This window comes from Etheostoma cragini, chromosome 16 (assembly GCF_013103735.1).
Source record: "Etheostoma cragini isolate CJK2018 chromosome 16, CSU_Ecrag_1.0, whole genome shotgun sequence".
NCBI classification, from domain to species: Eukaryota; Metazoa; Chordata; class Actinopteri; order Perciformes; family Percidae; genus Etheostoma; species Etheostoma cragini.
Window position 1 is genome coordinate 5,454,242 of NC_048422.1, and position 21,035 is coordinate 5,475,276.

Consider the following 21,035-nt stretch of genomic DNA (forward strand, 5'->3'; position numbering starts at 1 on the left):
AGTACAATTTCTTTGAAGAATTTTGACATTTACTCATTTTTCTAAAGGCACTGCTATTATTTCGAACACAACTGTATACCAGACAATTCTGTTCCCACAAGTCATACAAATATACATTCCATAATCACACAAATCATACAGAGATGACAGATTTAATGCTGATACTAAAGACACATTTCATGCTAGAAAACACCAACAAGATTGTCAGGTTTTACATTCTCAGTGTTTAGCTCTGTGTTAGCCCTTCAACAGATGAAAAAGAAATAGAACTCGGATACTCTTTTTTAAAAATCATTTCTGCAAAATCAACCTGATACACATATAAACATACATACTGATATTTGAATGGTTAACAAAACTGCACAGAAAAAGTGAAAGAAAGGTCTTTTTAGACACACTCTTTGTTAGACTGAGTCAACAGCAGGTGTGTTCTGTCTGGAGGGCCGGCCATCCTTTTACTGTTCTTTACTCCTTCAGCCAGCTGAGCAGCTGAGGTGTGTAGTAAGTGATGATGATGTCAGCACCTGCATCACAGAGCATAAAACACTATATAGCATCAAGTCAGATTACAACAACAGATAACTGATTTATAGTCATAGAAACCTATAGCACCATATTTGGGAACACATTTTTTTATTGTACATACTCATGTACTTAATGGTGCTGTAGGTAGGATTGAAGATCCAGGATTAGCCAAAAAATGTGAACATCAGCAACTTCTCAGTCTCTCCGCCCCTTTCTGCTAAAGCCCAAACAGTCTCCTAAGCCCCACCCCCCACAAGGGAGAATGAATCCGTGTGCATGAACAGTGATTGACATGAAATTAGACAACCCCCCTGCCCTGATTGGTGCATCTGAACAGGGAGCTAGGTGGTGCCAGAGGAGCCGGATGCTTTTATTTAAAATTACCTGCTTTATGTAGTTCTACTGGAACATAGGGTCAGTTTCAGCAGATATGACAGGAAGTTACTTTTATAAGTCTTACCCACTGCACATTTAAGACACACATGGTCATGGACTCCAAGTCAAAATAAGTTCATTTCATATTTTTGAAATAATGAACAAATATTGAAGGTGTGTGTCAACAGGAACATGCTCATTCACACAAACAAGTTCCAAACTCAGTAGTGAACAGCACGGTAACGTGCTGCAGATCCCGTGTTTTTAGCCGAGCTAGACCAGAGAATATTTGGGGAAACGGTGCTGCTGTCTTGCCCTCATTGTTCTATGTGAAGTTTTCTTGTGGCGCAACGAAGCCAAGGCGTGTTTTATGTGGAGTTGATTGTTTTGAAAGAAGGAAATAATGAATTCAACAGCAAACTAGTCTTAAAAGTGTGTTTTCTTTTAAGCATTGTGTAGTGGATAGAGACTTTTAAAGTAGTAACAGTACGTCTACACTGCGGGCTTCAGTATGGTTGATGGTTTAGTATTGGTGATTGGCCCAAGTATGGAGGGATGAAAAAAAGACCTTAAAAACAAAAGGTCTTCAAAGAGAGGCTGTCGATTATCCTGTCTCTATGACAACAGAAATTTGACATCACCACAACTAAAAACTCTTTTTCCCTATTATACATTGTCAGACGACACGTGGTATGACCTAGTTCATTTCAAACATCCTGAGAGCACCCAGGGTGTAAAATGTCCTTTTTATCCACCAGTCAAATGGCTAGTGAATGTTACCATTGTTTTTTTTTGGCGGGTGAGTGAATTTAAATCTACTAGCCACACACATTTGTTACCAGCATTTGGCTGGTGGATGCTGCTTAGAACTTTAAGCTGACTTCATCTAAAACAAAACAGACATTTTAGGATTTTAGAGCCAAAGTTAGGTTTTAAGATTTCACCAATTTAGTGAGGACACGGCCTTTGTTTAGGGGACCCCAAGCTCCCCCCTTTCCTCCTCCCTCTCTCCTCTCACCTGCCCTGCGGAAGGCGGTCATGGCCTCCATCACAGCAGCCCGCAGGTCGAATGCTCCGGCCTGGGCACCATGCCACATCATGGCAAACTCCCCGGACACGTTGTACACCGCCAGGGGGTGGTTGGGGAACTGAAGAGAAACACAGGAGGAAAATTAAAGATTAATCACATTGTGGACACTTCCTACAAAAAAGGCACAAGGCACAACAACGTTTATTTTTAGCTTCCTTGGCTTAACTATCTTTAAAGACGACCATTGTGGCCGACACACTGGAGTATTTAGAAAACCTACTGACAGGAACATGGTTCTGCATGCTAAAGGCTTCCACCCTATGTGGCTTAAGGAAAATGATCCAGAGACTAAGGAGAATTTGTGAACAAGAGAATTCATTTGAGTGTAAAGCACAAGAGGTGATGTCACGTTTTAAGGAACAGGGTTAAGAAAGCACAACCCTCCAGAAACTGTACACCAAGGTGAAATTTGGAAACAGGACATCCCTTCTACAAAAAAAAAACACCCAAGCCAACAAAAGACAGACCCATTTTTGTCACTATAATAAAGAGAATAATAAGAAAAAATGAGGGTATTATTGAAAGGGATGATGTGCTTTGCCAGTTGTTTCCTGAGCCACCTTCAGTCACTTTTAGGAGATATCCCACTATTTGAGACATACTGGTCCGGAGCCACTTGAAACCAGAAGGTCAGCAAACGTGGTAGGGACCTAAGCCCAAAGGCTCTTATACATGTCAACACTGCCATCGTTGTACAAATGTATTACAGAGCAAAACCTTTGATGTTATATCTCAAAAACAATTTACCATTAATCATTTCATAAACTGTAAAACTATATTTGTTATATATAGACTGGAATCCCCTGACTACAAAGTGTTTTATATAGGAAGAACAAGGAGATGTCTGCAGAACAGATTGGCTGAACAGAAATATGCAATCCTAAAAGTGACCCATCTACCGTACGTGTGGGATTGATTTTACACACACACACACACACACACACACACACACACACACACACACACACACACACACACACACACACACACACACACACTTCCGATTTGTGCTTTGAAAGCTTATCAGAAAGTCTTTTCCTGTTTAAAAACTCCCTGACGAAGCCTTGTGTGCTGAAACACTTCAGAGTTGTTTTTAAAGGTTTAGGATGACTAAGCCACAACTTTTGGATTTGTTTTCAGTGAGAGTGCCTTGGAGTTTTCCTAAGTTTAGCTATTTTCATTTTATTTTTAAGACAATCATTCTGACATTTTGCCAAATTTGCTTCTGGGATTTTCTCATATAAAGCTTAGCAAAAGTTCAATCGGAAAGACTCCCTTTACACACTCATTCAATTTCATCTCTCTCTGCCTTTCATTCTCCAAATTGCAAATTTGGTATTCTCCCCACAAGTGCATTAAACAAGAAAAAACAATAAGCACTCTCATTCACTTACGCTGCTATGTACCCGCACTTTACGTAATAATGCGCATATCAACGTTGATGTACTTAGAATGCCAATAAAGTCCATTCTGATTCTTCTACTCAGTGGGCGTTCACTGTAAGTAGTCCAACCAAATCTTGCCTTGATCTCTCTTAGCCAATCGTATCCTTGCTGTCAAACTTTAAAATCCACACACAGTTGCTCAGCTTCTCTATCATCCGATCTGACCAGGAGGACAAAGAGGATTAAAAAAACAGGATAGACTCTTCAAAAGAGATCTTCACTCAAGCTTCCACGTGGCAAAGTCACCCGACGTCACGATCTCCTGAACACAGCCGTACTGAGAAATCCAGAGAGAGCTGTGTGGAGCTGATAGTCTTGATTAGCTTTATAGTAACTCATATGGCAATGGCTTGAATATAACAGACGTTCGTTAATATATAAAAGTTACGCACTAAAGCTTTAACGGAGTTAGTTTCAGACCTTGTCTTTGACTTCTCTCACGATGTCCAGATACGGCAGACCCGGCTTCACCATCAGCATATCAGCTCCTTCTCTCACATCTCGCTCCTGCAGCACACAACGGCCGTAAGATCACTTCAACACAACACCTGGAACCCAGATGTACACACGCACGTCGACTTACCACAGCTCGGATGGCGAGTCCTCTGGCTCCAGGAGGCAGCTGGTAGCAGCGCCTGTCCCCGAACGCAGGTTTGGACTGGGCAGCATCTCTGTGTACCAACACAGCAGGAAGCATCAGTCTATTCTCACTCCAAAGTGCTACTTCACTGATCTGTTTCCACCTGATGCTGGAGCACTTACTTACTAGACCCCGACCGATGGATCAGCGGGCCGATAATATTGGCCAATGTTAGGTATTTTCTTGAAATATTGGCATTGGAATTTATAATGGCCAATATATTTTTTTTTAAATAAATATTCCCTAATCAAATAACAGATTTTAGGGAAATCTGTTTGTTTTGTAACGCATTTCTGGATTTTTGTTAAAATGATACTGTATCTCGGCCGATATATCGGCATATTGGTTTTTTAATAACGAAATATTCTTATCTGCCTTAAAAATCCTCTATAAGTTGGGCTCTATTACTTACCTGAAAGGACCATAATAACAAGATGCAAACTTTGCACTGTAGCTCAGCACTGAAGCCTGGAGAAGGAGAGTAAAGAGTCAACTGTTTTAAAAACATTGTTTTACATTTACATCCTTCCCTTCTTTGCATTATACTTACATTCAACAAATATATCTTTCTTACATTTCTTACATTCAACAAATCCCATGTAAAACCCACCAAAACTAACATTGAATGTATCCTACTAATAAGTATTGTGTGTGTGTGTGTGTGTGTGTGTGTGTGTGTGTGTGTGTGTGTGTGTGTGTGTGTGTGTGTGTGTGTGTGTGTGTGTGTGTGTGTGGTAAGTTGCCCCTTGCCCCTGCAAAATAGATAGCAGAGATAGCGGAAGGGGAGATACATTCGGGGCGTCCTCATTCCCACATACACTGTTGTACCAAATGTGTACTAATCCGCAGCTGAAAATAGTCCCTAAAAAATGCTCCCTTGGCTCCTGTTTGAGTAACATTTGGTAAAAACTACAGTGCCCTGCTGTTTTAGGACCAACAAAGACCTTTTAGTGTGCGTTCGACTAGCTGTTTTTGTATTTATAAAGAGTCAAATGTTCACTGGGAAACCATAAGCTGCAACAGTTGAAAAGTTTTGAAAGACACATTGTTGGTTTTGGTCTTTTGTATGGGATTTAATGACTATAAGAAGAAAAAAACTCGCCGTCAGTCTCTTTCTTTGATGTGTTCTTGATATCACACTTTGTACATGGGATTTCCCATCCTTTACCTTGTTTCCCAAACCATTAGATATCAGGGCATGTTTGATGGCTCGGACTCTTCCATCCATCATGTCAGAGGGAGCAATGATGTGACAGCCTGCAAAGCAACACAACACAACATGATTAGGGACGCACCAATGTACTGTCATTATTGGATGGCATCATGGCATGATCAGTTTAGGCCTTAAATTATCCAAATTTAAAATGTGGGGTCTAAAAATACAGGAATCAGTCTCTCTTTTTTATTGTATGCAACTACCCCTTATTGTTAAAGCCCCCACAATCCTAGAATACAAACAACATGTTTGCTCTGGCTCTGAAATGTTCTCCTTCTTAGAAGCCACTTAATTAGAAAAGACCATCTAAAACAACATAGACCTGTCAGCTTCTCTATCATCTGATCTTGCTGAATGAAAACATGGGATTATTAAGGCTAAATGAATACATAAATGAAAATTAAGCAACTTCCATAGATCATTCCGATCAAATGGAGAGGCTCACTGAGGAGAAGGAAGAGTCATGCTCATTTCCTATTGGTTGGGAGAGACCCTTTGAGAAACAGGCTTTACCAGCTCGGGCGTAGGCCAGCGCCACTTCTGCTAAGCGCAAGCAGCTGGCGTCATTGTTCAGAGTACCGTCATCGTTCAGGATCCCTGCAGGACACAGAACAGAAAAATAACATTAGTAATCAGCACATCATTTCTGTCCTTTGGCTGCTCTTTAAATGAAATCTTCTGAGAAGACACTGGCTGCTAAAGCTGTAACAACTCCAAATTTTGCTGTACAATTAACTGCCTCAGAAATAATTGTGATTAACAATCGAATTGTCTCTGACAGTCAAAATTATAAACATTAATTTATGCATTACTTTTTGAAACAAATAAAAGGTTTTAGCCAAATTCCAGCATAAATCTTTAGGTTCTTTCGCTGTTATGTTACCCAGATAGTGTAGTAACACAGGTACACAGCTTATAAAGAAAACTATGTTTAACAAACTTTTTGTTGCTGTGAACGTGTTTAGTGTTAGTAACTAACAAGTGAAATGTATAGCCCAACTAACGATCACGTATTTACTTACAATTTGATCTTAACTTACCAGTAGTACGCTGTAAGACCTTAGCTTATGTTAGTAATAAATTGCGGTTAACAATAACACCGCGATAAAGTAGTGAAAAAAAAGACAATTATGCAATAATTGTTGCAGGCCTACTGACCGCAGTGTCCGTGTGATGTGTAGGGACACAAGCAGACGTCGCACGCCACCAGCAGCTCGGGGAACAAGGATCTGATCTTCTTCACGGCCAGGACAGCCGGCGTGTCTTCTGTGTCGGCTCCTGAACCCCGGTCGTCCTAACGGGAGGAGCCCAGATCCCGAGTGTGTTAAGTAGTGTTTTGTGTTAGTGTACAGAAGAAAGGTTTGCAGCCACTCAGAACATCTCATTCCAAAACTATGGGTTTATTAATGAGGTTCAGCCTAGCCCGGAAGTCCAGACCCAAATCCAAAAGGATCTGGCATCGAGTAATGAAAGTCGGCCTTGGCGAGGGGCGGCACCAAGCGTGCATTTGAAAATCTCACTGCACGTGATTGGATAACACTACGACCAATCACAACACACGGGGTGACATATCCAGAGCCCTGTACACTTAGCTTCCAGCGGAGCTAACTGGTAGATGGAAGTCATCTGGTTAGCTCACCTCTGGCCCCGCCTATATCAGATACAACGATGTGATTGGTGCAGCCCAGATACAAGGGTATAGTTAATGAGCAGCATTACTCGATGCCAGAGCAAATTCAAATTGTGCTCTGAGAGGACTCTGGATTTCCAGGGTAAGACTTTCCACCAGATGGTAGAACCTGGCTGCAAGGGATTTGTTCCCATTCAGCCACAAGAGCATGAGAGGGGTCCACAACTAATTCTGCATTAATTATTCATTCATTAGAATATTTTTTAATTACAAATAAACGATTCTGATAAATGAATATATAAAAAATTAAATTAAAAACGGACGGTCACCCATGTTATGAGCATTGGCGTAGCATAGTCTGTCCACCAGAGGGCACTCTACAATGTCCCTGTCGGCAACAGTGATTATTTATTTTGTTAATGTGTTAAGTTTGTATTTTTATACATTTTTATTTATCAGAACTGTAATATATTTTTGATGTTCCTATGTTCTGTTGTGACAATAAAAATGTTTTTTTTTTAAACATATATATATCGGCAATATATCGGAATATCAGATTTTTAAATAACCACATATTTGTATCGGTATCGGCCGTAAAAATCCTTTATAGTTTCAATTCAATTCAATTCAATTTTATTTATAGTATCAATTCATAACAAGAGTTATCTCAAGACACTATACAGATAGACCACACTCCAGAATTTACAAGGACCCAACAGTTCTAGTAGTCTCCTCCAGAGCAAGCAACAGTGCGACAGTGGCGAGGAAAAACTTCCTTTTAGGCAGAAACCTCGGTCAGACCCAGGCTCTTAGTAGGCGGTGTCTGACGACCGGTTGGGGTTAGTTTGGGCTCTAGTTTTAGGTTTTAAACGTTTCATTTTCATTCGTCTTACAATTTTTATTTTCCTTTTTTCCCTTGCTTATTTTCTGCTGGACAGTACTGTATGTTGACTTTGTCTGCAAAAAGGTGCTATATCAAATTAACGTATTATTATTATTATAAAAACTATTGTCACTATAAACAGTAATTATTTTGCTGTTAAAACATGATGCTAATACTACATAGAGCACATCGTTTAAAATAAACTAAATGTTGGCTGTTACAGTAAAGCATGGAGACTTAGTGGACCACAACATTTAAAATAGACAGAGTTACAAATAGACCATAGTTTAAAATTACAATTATCTATGGCATATCTCTGATGCAAAATCTGTATTCTATCTACAACTGGTGACCTCAGATTTTAACATTATTTTCCATTTGGAAAGCATTTTACTATTGCTGCAAATTAAATTTACAGGGAAAGGGTGAATTACAAAGCTGCACATTTGTCCATTTAACGAGAACTTGACACATGAAAAGACGGATAAGATATCTAATTCTTTTTTTAATAATTTATACTCTTTATGGGGAAATTTCAATTTACTATCTCATGTTATTACACAATACCCAAAGGCTTGAAATACACAAATGCTTAGGTCCTTTCCATGCACCATCAGCACCTTGCTCAAGACCACTGTAAAGATGATAAAGGCAAATACAAGACTGTAAGCCTGTGTGTGTGTGTGTGTGTGTGTGTGTGTGTAACATGTTTCTTTTCACTCTTTTTGTTTTACATAATGTTTCTTTTCACTCTTTTTGTTTTACATACCTTTTCTATTTTTGCAGGGACACCAAAAATCAGCACACATTTCAAGCCGTTGTCCACAAGCGGCCGCAACATGCCCTCCAGCTTGTTCACGCCGTATCTTTGGATGAGAAAACATATGATGTGAATATAACATTATAACACAAAAAGGCCTTTCAGGGAATACCTGAAATCACAAAAAAATGATGCTCCATGTCTAGTTTTATTTGAGAAGAACTAAGTAGGCAACAAAGCAACTTAAGATCTGAGGAAAATTATATAATTCTAAGCACTGACACAACAGTTCACATTTCTAACAGGAACTTCAAGAACCATGTGCGGTTCAGTCCCTGTGTCTTGGAATTCAGAAGCACACAAAACAGAGAATAAAAGGTCTAACGGATTCTCTTCTTATCTTATCTTGGTCCGGTGTTTGGCTCTGGGTCCACCCTGCCTCCCTGCTTTTATCTGAAGACAACACCCTTAGAGGGTTCCCCGCTGCAGGATGACCCTCCGTGTGTGTGTGTGTTTTCCTAAAAGGCCACTTTACTCAGAAATGGGTTTTTTTCATGAGCTCTTCTGTGAATTGCTAACAAAAACAGGTGCTTTGTTGTTGCAAAGTCTTCAAACTTGAAGTTATGGGCTGGCTACGATATCAAAGGATTTGTTGCTGTGACTCTTACCTGGCCTGTCCCGGCAGGCTGCCAATGGGCTCCACTGCATCTGCTGCGTCTCTGTAGGAGACAGTGACAAACAACCCAGATAGTCCATTTAAGTTTAACGTCACAAATATTGTACTATGTTCCACTTCTAAAGGTGAAAACATTGTCCATGGATGCTGCGGCATCAGTCAAACTCCTGTAGCCTACACTTGTTTTGATTGGCCCTTTCATGTGATTGGAATTTGATAAAGGTAGGGAAAAAAAAAAAATCGATACAGCGTAGTATTGCTATATTTTCCGTGGCAATACTATATCAATACACAGGCGCCAAGTATCAATCTTTTATCATTATGTGTTGGTCAGTTTGTCTGCTTTATAAGCAATACAACTGAAGTGAGATGAACAAACAGAGAAATCTTTCTTTTTAGATGAAACTGATGTTGACAGAGTTTCCTTTTGGGATCATCATTTGAAATTTGGAAGAATAAGATGTTGGGAAAAAGGTTTTAATTGCAATACATTGCAGAATATTGCAATATGTTTAAAATCGCAATAATATCGTATCGTAGCATAAGTATGCCGATGATATAGTATCGGGAGGTGTCTGTTGATTCCGTTGATTGTTTCTGTTTAGAGTATGTATATATTAGTGTGTATATATTAGTGTGTATATATTGTTTGGTTGTTTTGTATGTGTAAGCTAATTGTGAGCAATGATGTTCCAAAGTAAGATTTCTCGTATGTGTCCTCATACCTGGCAAATAAAGCCGATTCTGATTCCTAGAATGTGGATACATGTGTAGGAGAAATTTCATTTACGTGATGAAGATGGGGTAGATGAGATTGTCAGGTCTTAGATCGGCAACGCAGGTCTGCCAGTATCGGAGCGTTGGGTGGAAATAGCCGCTGTGGATGATGGACTCGGCTGGTGTCTGCATCTTCACTCTGAAACAGAGAGACCATTAGTGTTAGAACACAGACAGGAACACAGGAAGCAGATCAGGTTCTGGTCTGACTTTAGACCTCGAGCAGAGTCAGAATACCACTGTCACATTCTCCAGCTCAGAGCAGGCATGCGTGATGCTGCTTCTCCAAACAGCAGCTTGGCCCTGTCTCACTGCAGAAGAGCAGCCAGCAGCTTCTCAAACTCTATTAAATGGGGAACCTTACATGAGAAATGTTTCACACTGTTTTTCTCCGTGCACCCGTGGACATGCACTTTAAAAAAAAAATAATTACAGTAGGAAAAACCGTTTTTTTATAGTTTATGAATATATTTTAAGTAAGGGACCCTATGGATGCGCAATAATTGAATAATATAAAATATACCGTGTTGTGATATTGTGACCTGCAATGCTAACATTACCTAATTTTGGCCTTGTTGTCACTTTAAAGGCCATGGACGTATAACCTCGGATATGAAGCAAAGTGGCAGCAATAAATCAACAATAAGCTGCAACTTAACTTAAAGATGACAATGCATTTCTGATAGACGTTGGCGCGAGCTTTAACTAGACGTAGCCTACTGTAACGTTACCTTAAAACACACTACTAACAAGTTGCCTTAAAACACACTACTAACAAGTTGCCTTTAAACACACACTGGTTTTTACCTTTTCACATTTTCACTGCCAGACGGCTCGTGTGCTATTTAACCAGAGCACAAGAGTAAGTTACTATTAAAATATGTCATTTTTCACCTTGGCAGGGGAAATACCTTTATACTAACTGTGCAATGTCCGGGGACGGTTATAACCACGACCCACTGGTAATATTGTCTCAAATCTGTGATATTAGTCCAGAAATGTTAATTAAAAACTGAATAAAAGCAACATAAAGACAGTGTACTTACCTGTGAATGCAAGAGTCCGTGCGACTTCTCCACACTTTGGTCAACTACGACTGCGCTTCTTCTTCTTTGGTTTTAGCCGACGTTGTGGGGTGACGTGTGGGTGCTCTACCGCCACCTACTGCCTGGAGTCGGAGTCAAGTAACGGATGCTTTTATATAGACCTGAGTGGTCCCATAACACTGTATCTGAGATCTTAGTGGTCCCCCAATACTGTATCTGAGACCCTAGTGGTCCCCTAATACTGTATCTGACGTCTCTTTCATATAGACCTTAGTGGTCCCCTAATACTGTATCTGACGTCTCTTTCATATAGACCTTAGTGGTCCCCTAATACTGTATCTGAAGTCTCTTTCATATAGACCTTAGTGGTCCCCTAATACTGTATCTGTTGTCTCTTTTCTATAGACCGTAGTGGTCCCCTAATACTCTAACTGAGATCTTAGTGGTCCCCTAATACTGTATCTGAAGTCTCTTTTGTGTAGACCTTAGTGGTCCCCTAATACTGTATCTGAAGTCTCTTATATATAGACCTAGTGGTCCCCTAATACTGTATCTGAAGTCTCCTTTATGTAGACCTTAGTAGTCCCCTGATACCAAATCTGAAGTCTCTTTTATTTAGACCCACACACATTGAGCTTTCCTCAGTATGTGCCATTTCTGTGTCTGTGGCAAGGCTTGGGGTGTGGCCTTGAACAACTGCCACTTTGCTCAGTTGAAAGCCACGATGTCTCTATCTCATGGGCCAAATTCTCTGGGCGGGCAAAGCAGAGAAAGGAGAGGTAGCCTTGCTCCTTATGACCTCATAGGGGGCAATATTGTAGATCGGCTCATCTGAGCTTTCATTTTCTCAAAGGCCGAGCAAGATACACAGTTTGTACCAGGTTTACACCTATCTCTATGGCCACTGGGGGACCATAGGCAGGCTGGGGGAACTCATATTAATGTTAAAAAACCTTATAAAGTGACATTTTCATGACATTGCACTTTTAAACCAACTAGCGCCTGAGATGATTGTGTTGTTGTCATATCAATGTGACCAAAAACAAACAGTGTTTGGTGGGTATTGGTGGTGCTCTCGAAACACAAACAGATGACAAAAAAGGAAAATAATTGCTAATGAACCAAAAGTTGTCTTTTCGGCCACCGTACAATCTTCTTTTGTCTTTCAGCAGAACTGGCGATAATCTTCATTGGTCATGGGGACGTCAGACCATACAAAGTAGTGAAAGGTTCAGAGTCAAAAGCTACAATCAAACGCATGACATCAGGTCCTTCACTTAGTTTCGGGAGGTCAGAAACAAAATCAGCAGTTCATCATTAAATAAGGAGATCTCGGCAAGAACTCAGGAATAATCACGATAAGGGTGGAGATTTCATAGACATTATTTCAAAATTCAAAAGTCTGTATAGTAAGAAGTCACAGAGGTGAATGTAGCAAAGACAACAGCCTACAGTTTCTGCTGTGAGGTTAGAAAACACAGGACTCAGTGCTACTTTAGGATGAAAAGGACAGCATTGAACACATGTGAGCCGGTGACTGTAACTGCTAAACGTCATGACAGGTTGTAGAGAGGATTAGATTTAGGGACAGGGTGGTGGTTATGGGAAGGGAGAGGAGCTTCAAATGATTGTTAGAGACAGGGGAAGACAAGTACAAGTTAAAGGGTTTTATTTAAATAGAACAGGTTTAATATCCAGAATGCAACTTCTTTAATAATTGTTATTGTTTTTATGGTTGTTCAACCCTTGTGTTTTCTTCCCGTCAAAATTGAAAGTCACCATTTTTGTTGTTGATGTTTTAACTTTTTCTTACGTTTTTGTGAGTTTTTTCAACACTTTTAAAAAAAAATGTTTGCCACTTTTTTTGACATTCAACACTACGTGACACTAACTCATTAACTTTAGTTTTACAGTTATTTTTCGGAACATATCGTCGACAGACCTAATTTAGAGGAAGATATGACTACTGTTTGAGTTAGAGAAGCAGAAATTGTGAATTATTTAGATTAAAAATTTAAGGAATGTACGTTGATGGACAATCACAGACTGACACATGTCAACTTTTACTCAATACTATTTCAAAACCACTTAAATTCTTTTCTTCAAATGCTATAAAATTGAATAAGACGAACCAAAATTCATGACAGAAGACATTTGCACTTGCCAAAGAGCGTTGTGTGTAATCAATCATGTTATTTTCTATAACTAAAAAGAAAATTGATATGTAGAACAACAGGAGGGGTGAAGTCATGATAACACTCCGGTACAGTAGGTGGAGACATGCACCTCTGTAGCCCGCCACTTGAACAGAAGAAGAAGATAAAGGCTCACTCCTCTCGCGAGATTTCTCAGCAGTCAAAGGAAAAAAAAAAGAAGCTGCGATGCTAAAGGTTTGTTAGCCTTATTTTCTGACAGCTTCGCGTCTAGCTGGATGGAGGAGAAAACGCCACACTGTTATTAAGGTAAAGTAACGTGTGGTCACAGTAAAATACATTTAGTAAAACCCTGTACGTCCGCTGTGATAGTAATTAGATGGCCTCTATCATATTTGACTGGCTGTGGTTAGCTTACGTTGTAGTGCAATTATCGGCTACAGTCTGTATCATCGATGTAATTGTAACTTGATTTGCAACGTTAATATTACACTGCGTGGCATTTAAACTCCATCTGCCAGTATGAGCCGGTATATTAAAGTTTTACCAGTCTGTATATGGAACTGACAATGTGAGGAAATAATGGAGATAGCTGGAATTCCTCTAACGCTGTATACTAATTCAGAGATATGTAATTTGGGCCCTGTCTGCTGTAAGTTACAGGCTATGTGTGGCCGTATATATCTCTTCGTTTTTTAGCACACCGTATCTTCTTTATTAATGTTGTGTTTTCTTTATCATACATAAGGGAGGCTTTCCAGAGACTGGGAGCACTTCCTGCAGTCCCCTCCCCTATCATCCTTCTCAGAGTGGATTTGAAGATGTAGCCAAGAGTAAAGTGGATCATCTCTTCAGTCCCTCAGCAGTCCTGCCCCAGGGATAGTCAGTGACTTCTCACCTCCACCCTCTGCCAGCCTAACTCTGTGGCACTTTGGTCCCCAACAGGGGCTGCCTTGTGCGTGACTCAGCCTTCCCCAGTCAGTCCTTCCGTCCGTGGTTGAAGGACCCTGCTGTCCTCAGCCATGCTGTTCTCCCTGAGGGAACTGGTCCAGTGGCTGGGCTTTGCCACCTTTGAACTCTTCCTCCACCTGCTAGCTTTGCTGGTCTTCAGCATGCTGGTTGCTCTGCGAGCTGACATGTTCACCCCTACGTTGAGCTGGTGGCTGGTGTTCGTCCCGCTGTTTGCCGCCGATGGCCTCAGCACCTACTTTACGGCCATTGTGTCAATTCGTCTTTACCAGGAGAACGAGAAGCGCCTCGCCGTGCTGCGGCTCCTCTGGGTGCTGACGGTGCTCAGCCTCAAGCTGGTGTGCGAGGTGCTGCTGTGTCAGAAGCTGGCGGAGCAGGAGCAAGCCAGAGACCTGTGGTTCGGCCTCATCGTCTCTCCGCTGTTCATCCTGCTGCAGCTGCTGATGATACGGGCGTGCCGCGTCAACTGAGGGGAGGCGGCTAGCGGTTGGGCTTCCCCATCACCGAAAACACAGGAACACAGAGCAATCTTCCTCTGCCAATAGAGATTTAAAGCATAACAATAGTGTAATTTCTCTTTGGGCTCACAGCTACCTTTTTTTTTTTTTTTTTTTTTTTTAAACACACATGGTCCAGGTCTCACCAAATTTGTATACATTTTTGTTTCTAATAATTATTTATAAGTTCTAATGCAGTATTTCTCTTTCCAGATGCGTGGAGGCTGTTGTAGTTGTACCATGGATTTTGAATTAGATCAATCATGTATGAGAATAATAAGGGCGACCACGTGTTTTTGGCCATGTAGTGTAAAAAGTAGGGCGGGGTTAAAATAATCGAATCTCCAATTAAAATTGACCTTTGATTGGGTGATCCGATAATGATTCATGAAATCCCCAAACTGATCTTTTATCATGCATTTTCACATATGGATGTGGGGAATCTTAAAGTAAACATTAACCTGATGCATTATAAAAAAAGAAAAATATGAGGGTTGCTTCTTGCTTGTACAATTTTCAGCATCCATTCTCTGAGAATCTCTTTTTATCCAAGCAAAATTAGAGTTGTAACTGAAATTTCCCTAACGTAATATTCGATCAAATGAGAATTGTAGTTGAATTGGGACTAGGCCTGCACGATTCGGGGGAAAAATATGATTTTTGTTTTTAGCTTAGAATTGATATTATGATTCTCTGCCCCGTTTTTTTTTTTTTTTTTTTTTTTGATCATGACAAAACAAAGTGGTAACACCAAACTGATTTTTTTGGGCACCCATAGCACAGTGTTCATCACCACAAGCCTGTAAACATAGAGGCTTCAATAAAGAGAATGGAGAGCATTAAAACCTATTTTATACAGTCTATGTTTAAAACTCACAGAAGGAAGTTGTAGCCTTCTTGATGCAGTTGGCTCGTTAAATTAATTGAGAATCATTTCAATATTTTGAAAAAAAAAAATTGGTTATTTAAAAATGAAGTCATGAATTGAGATTGCGATTTTATAACGATTAATCTTGCAGGCTTAATCGGGATATTGTGAATGGGAATCAAATCAACTTGGGAAATCATTGGCGGTACCCAGGCCTAGTAACAATACCTAATGGTTCCCGTTGCTATAGTGAACATTGAGTTGATTCTGGAGACTGAATGGAATCCACTTGAATACAGTGAATACCAGGGAATCAGATTGTACCTGGGCCCCTTCTTCATATGGGGGAATTAGGGTGTACGTTTTTGATACTTTTAGGAGTACAAAGAGGCCAAGCAGTAAATGTGTACTTGGGACATGGTGTGCCTTTTACAATGTGCAATCGATAGACAACGAGCCATGAGAAAAATGTATGCCAGAGTTATGTTTTAATGCACATGTGAACATAACAGATGTTGAAACTGAAAGGCTGTAATGCCCTAGGCACCTTTTTGGCCAGCTGTCTTGGGTAACAGAGCTCTGCTCCAACTGCCCCCCCCCCCCCCCCCCCCCCCCCCCCCCCCCCCCGAAGAAGACATTGATTGCCTGCACAATTAGGTTTATTACTATCATCACGTCTCTCACTTGGTTGCCTGTTACAGGGAGTGTTGTTTACTCCATTGTCAGCTCCCAGTCCCACCCTGTGTAAAAGAACTGAGTGTGATTTTCCACCAGCAGTCAATTGTGAGTACACATCTTGCCTGAATCTTGCTGTTTATTTGTACAATATGTAAAGTATAGGATCTGAGTTTGATCATACCTTATGTATGTACTGCATGTATTTAGGGCCTTATTTTAAGGTCTTTCCTGATTCCTGAAATTATGTGTAAGTAAGATGTATATGTTGATTCTGGTAAGGAATTGGACAGATTTTATTTATGTTCTTATTTTCTTGTTATGGCACCCTTATTGTCATCTGTATATACTGTACATGTAAATAAACATCAACATTTATCCAATGCCGTGTAATGAATATGTAAGGGTCTGAGAAAAGATGCGTGTTACCGGGCCTTGGTCCCCTAGCCACAAGGAGGCGCTGCTGGCCTTCTAAATGGACGTGTCCACAACAATGTAAAGGACCAGACATCTGTCATCTTTTTACACGTTAAAGCGTCTCTTCTTTAGCTAATCTACATATCATGTTTACAAAACATACCTTTAAAAAAATAAAAAAAAAAGTGTGTCAATGTCCTGCGTTTGTTTTAAAGTAAATTCGGCACTGGGTGAATATCATGCATAATAATACGCATCACACTGCTTATCAAGTAGTTTTATTAGGGTACTATGACCGATAAGCAGCATTGTTATTGCATGTGGACATCTTCAGTGATGGATTAAGTCTAAAATCAATGGGTTGTTTTGCCAAAATTACAGATTAAAACTGTCAAATTAAAAAATGTCACCATTCAAATTGTCAGGAATATTACAGATGCCGTGATTTACACCAGCTGTGCTATAATTACTTTCAATCTAACTTTTACGAGCAGACGACTCCACTTTGACTATGCGTTTGAGTATTTCTCCCCCTGTGCTCTATAAAGCCTTAACAGCAATTGGTGTTCTTAATTATGGCTCGGTGATAAATGTTTGATGAGTTACAGTAATCGCTTGTAGTACCCAAGAATAGCCCTCTTAGTGCTGATTCATGTGCAGCAGGATACTCCTCAGCTCATGTGTTAACTGCAGCAGGATTATCGACAGGTGGCTGCCACATCACCCGTAAATGCTGAATGTCTAGAAATTCTCTATTTATCACATCCGAACAAAAACAATTCAAGCCTACAGGATCCCTATACACTGATTCTAGAGGTATGCAGGTGTAGAAGGAAAACTTTACAAAGACCACAAAAGATTATCAATTTGGAACAGTATTGGCAAACCACTGGTAGTAAAGTACAACAAAAATAAAGCACAAAAAGACATTACATTCCTCGGATTTTAGCAATAATGTTTTGTATATGGACCTAGCCTTAGTCTACAAGTCTAACGGCGTGGTTAGGATTGTAATTAAAGAACTAGTAGGCCTACAAATCTAGTTTTTATTACATCACTCAATTAAATATATATACACTGACAGTATTAAATCGGCTTTAGTATAAATGGGGAGGGGCGGATTGAACCTGAACGCAACCCTTTTGATTGATAGCTCTTCCTTGCCCAGTCAACAATAGAAACGGGAGTGGTTTGCGTCAGTGTGTGACGTTCTACATAAAGGAATGGGGCGTGTCTGTAAGCAATATCGACCAATCAAGAAGCGGGTGGGAATGTCGAAGCCGCTCGTGCTGCTGCGGAGGGGCGGGGCCGCGGCCAAGGGCTGTGTGGAGAGAGGCAGTCAGAGTGAGAAAGCAGAGGAAGAGGAGAGAGAAAAATAGACGATAGGGATGTGTTTACGTGTGCGGTGAACAGTGCTGCGGGTCCAGTCAGAGCCGGATACAGGTTTTATAGCCGCACCGGACCGCGGCAAAACCGCCTCAGAGCCTGCCTCTCTCCTCTTCATCCCCTCTAAACAACACTCCGCAATGTCTGGCGGAGGAGAGGTACGCGTCCTCCGCCAAGAGCCTGGGCAAGAGAGCCCGAGGATGCCGGCCTGGAAGCGAGAGATCCTGGAGAGGAGGAAGGCGAAGGGCGGCGGGTCTGGAGGAGCATGTGCCGCGGAGACAAGCCCCGGCGGTGCGGGTTCGCAGCGTGCTAACGGCGAGACGACGGGAAATGTAAACGGCAGCAGCAGCAGCAGCAGCAGTAGCGGACCGATCTGTGGGTCCGGGCGGAGCTACACCATCACCACCGCCAGTCAACACTTCACGAACAACAAAGAGCCACGGCCGACGGACGCTGAGAGGACGATACCGAGGGAGGACGACAGACATGAGAGCCTGGTGCTACAGGAAAGTCTGGGCCCGCTGGAGGAGAACCCATTCATTAAACTGGAGAAGGAGCGGAGGCGTCGACAGGACCGAGATAACGCTTCTCGTCCTGTCCAGCACATCTTGGAGCTGTATGGCAGTGTACCCGGTATACGGACTATCCGCGCAGACAATATTATCATAATTGAGTCTGACCCGGATTACTTTCCGGAAGCTGGTGGGGTAAACACCGGGTCCAAATGGCAGCAGAACGGTGTGAGTAGTTACAGCTCTCTAAATGACCTCCTGGACCGAAGAGGGAGTGCTGTTACTGAGATAAGAGCCAAGGAAGTGGTCATTTATGACACCACGTTAAGCAAGAGTGAGGAGAACTTGAGCACCCTGGGCCGCCCTGATCATGAGGCCTCATCATACAAGACAGGTGAGGGCCAAGGCAGGGTTAGCCGGATGCTGCAGAAGTTTGACAGCAACTACGGGAAGCTGCAGAAGAAGTCCCACAGCACAGAGAACCTGCTGGACCTGGACTGTAGTGCCAGCAGCAGGCCAAGACTCTGGTCCAGGCCACAGCCAGATCTGGTGCCAAAGGCAAGGCCAGGACCGTCAATCAGCAGCCCGGGCAGCAGCCAGCCATCTTCGCCTGTCTTCCAGAGTCCATTGTCTTCCAAACCAAGGCCACAGCCTGTTGTCTCTGAGCTGGGCAGCCCCCCACGCTCTGCCGGGACCCCTCAGCCTGTGTCTTCCTTCCGTCAGCGGTTTGAAGAGAGTGCAGGCCCTGGTGCAGCTGTCACCCCTGGCGATGAGCCAGACAGGGTGCAAACCAAGTCCATCAGAGAGAGAGACTGGGAAAGCTCTGAGGTGCCACCCAAACCCAAGGTGCCATGCTCTCCAGAGACCCGTCGCGTCCGTGCCGAGCCCCCCTCAAGCCCCATCTTGTTCAAGGTGTCGCGCTCCTCTTCTGACTTTGAGATCCGTCCCTCACCGAAGCCAGACCTCACTCGAATTCCTGATGGGGACACCCAGGCACGGGCCCTCGCAAACCTGCGCCTGCAGTCCCGCAACTCCTTCACAGTGATCCCCAAGCGCCGTGTTGCTGCCTCATCTGCAACAGGCAGCCCAGCACCGCCCAGCCCCATCAAGTCTTCCCCTTCCCACAGAGTGGCAGAGGTGCCCACGCCAGGAGTGCCAACCTCTCACACCCCTCCGCCCACCTCGACACCCTCAAAGAGGAATGAGGAGAAACTGCAGGAGAAGGAATTCGAGAGGCCCGGGAGGCTCTCCCAGCCTGAACCATCTCCTTCTGTTGCCACAAGTCCTGCGACTCGTCCGACCTCAGAACCTGTGTCTCCATCCCCTGCCCTAACCCCAGCTCCTTACTCAACACCTGCTCTGCCTTCACCCCCCTCCTCTCCAGCTGTCCCATCTTCACCCCCCTCGTCTCCAGCTGTCCCATCTTCACCCTCCTTCTCTCATGTTCCTTCAGACTCTCCAGCCCCGTCTCCTGCCCCTTCTACCCCATCCCCTGCTCCAGAACAACATCCCGTGGATCAGCTGCCTGTAACAAACATAGACGACATTGATGTGGAGCCCCAGCAGCGTGTCTCCGCTCCCAGCCCCATGGCACAGAGAAAAAAGGGCAACACCTTCACCGTGGTCCCTAAACGTAGGTTGGAGGCCGAGGGCCAGCCAAGCTCACCTGAGTCCCGGCAGGAAGCCTCAAGCGAGCCACCACCGGGATCCACGCCCCCACAGGCCCCGTACGCTCAGCTGGGCTCCCTGCTGAAGAAACGCTACCCCGCTGCAGAGGAGATTGAGGTCATCGGTGGTTACCTTTCACTTGCAAAGTCCTGCCTCTCCAAGACGGGCTCCATGGGCAAGAAGGTGAGAGAAAATCAGTCAAACCATTCTGATTATCAGCTAACATCAATAAATAGTCCAATGCCCACAAAATAGCTGGTTTCAGCTTCTCCAATGTGAGGATATATTGCTCTTGTCTATTTACATCTGATCTGTTTCTCTCTGATCTAAATTTAGTAGTCAAGCCTCACACAGGAAGAGCTCTGTTATTGTTTTCATCTCGGTACATCTGCCACTTTTTGTTCTTAAAGCAAGCCAGTGCACACCGGTCACCTGTGTGTTTTTTTTTTTTTTTTTTTTAAAGAATTTAAGCAGGATTTCCACCCCATGGTTAATCCTCAGTTATATTAATGCATTGGGATGAGTCTCCACTACTCTAAAGCTCCACGTCCCATCACTTGACCTGCTCTCAGGCCTCGATGCCTAAGTGGATGAAAAGCGTGTTTTATACACAGCCACTTCCAAGCCTGTTGGCTGAGCAATCTCATCAAGGCTGTATCCAGCTCTGAGGATCTGGCTCGGAGGGGGAGGGGGGATTTAAGCCGGCTCCGACCTGTCCCAAACTTTGAGGAAATCATGTCTTCTGTTTCAGTATTAGCATTTATCTGTGTTTTTGACTAAAGCTGAGATATTCCCAGGTCTGCTCCTAAAATCATAATTCAATGATA

The 21,035-nt window shown here is 42.5% G+C and overlaps 3 protein-coding genes across 6 annotated transcripts in view; 2 read left to right on the forward strand and 1 right to left on the reverse strand.

The window, feature by feature from the left end:
• Window positions 1-458: 458 nt before the first annotated feature.
• Window positions 459-11,203, reverse strand: alad (aminolevulinate dehydratase). The gene is made up of 12 exons (XM_034897072.1): window positions 11,064-11,203; window positions 10,031-10,156; window positions 9,233-9,283; window positions 8,574-8,670; window positions 6,450-6,585; window positions 5,805-5,888; window positions 5,244-5,332; window positions 4,488-4,543; window positions 4,019-4,106; window positions 3,856-3,942; window positions 1,919-2,048; window positions 459-524 (listed from the first exon to the last, which is right to left on the reverse strand). Exons 2-12 carry the CDS (start codon window positions 10,147-10,149, stop codon window positions 466-468), a joined length of 996 nt encoding a protein of 331 aa, XP_034752963.1. The 5' UTR covers window positions 10,150-10,156; window positions 11,064-11,203; the 3' UTR covers window positions 459-465.
• Window positions 11,204-13,389: 2,186 nt separating this feature from the next.
• On the forward strand, window positions 13,390-15,145 carry tmem203 (transmembrane protein 203). 4 transcript variants are annotated; one of them, XM_034896812.1, is made up of 2 exons: window positions 13,390-13,530; window positions 13,969-15,145. In XM_034896812.1, the coding sequence occupies exon 2, from the start codon at window positions 14,239-14,241 to the stop codon at window positions 14,653-14,655; it is 417 nt and encodes a 138-aa protein (XP_034752703.1). In that variant the 5' UTR covers window positions 13,390-13,530; window positions 13,969-14,238; the 3' UTR covers window positions 14,656-15,145. The 4 variants fall into 4 exon arrangements, with proteins under 4 accessions (XP_034752703.1, XP_034752705.1, XP_034752704.1 ...); XM_034896814.1 differs by having other exon boundaries at window positions 13,390-13,525; XM_034896813.1 differs by having other exon boundaries at window positions 13,390-13,525; window positions 13,978-15,145.
• A 2,807-nt stretch (window positions 15,146-17,952) lies between these two features.
• Window positions 17,953-21,035, forward strand: part of tprn (taperin) — a 29,846-nt gene continuing 26,763 nt past the window's right edge. Inside the window, exon 1 of the mRNA XM_034896483.1 lies at window positions 17,953-20,391. Coding sequence (XP_034752374.1) covers window positions 18,169-20,391 — 2,223 coding nt within the window. The 5' untranslated portion in view covers window positions 17,953-18,168. The remainder of the gene's footprint in view (window positions 20,392-21,035) is intronic.

Excerpts from the sequence above, each read along its gene's own strand:
- alad (XM_034897072.1), bottom strand. The coding sequence starts at position 10,149 with ATGCAGACACCAGCCGAGTCCATCATCCACAGCGGCTATTTCCACCCA. Across the intron at positions 5,333-5,804 it reads GCTGGCCTACGCCCGAGCTG|GCTGTCACATCATTGCTCCC; the intron begins GTAAAGCCTGTT and ends GTTGCTTTGCAG. Across the intron at positions 525-1,918 it reads GACCGCCTTCCGCAGGGCAG|GTGCTGACATCATCATCACT; the intron begins GTGAGAGGAGAG and ends TCTGTGATGCAG.
- tmem203 (XM_034896812.1), top strand. The coding sequence starts at position 14,239 with ATGCTGTTCTCCCTGAGGGAACTGGTCCAGTGGCTGGGCTTTGCCACC.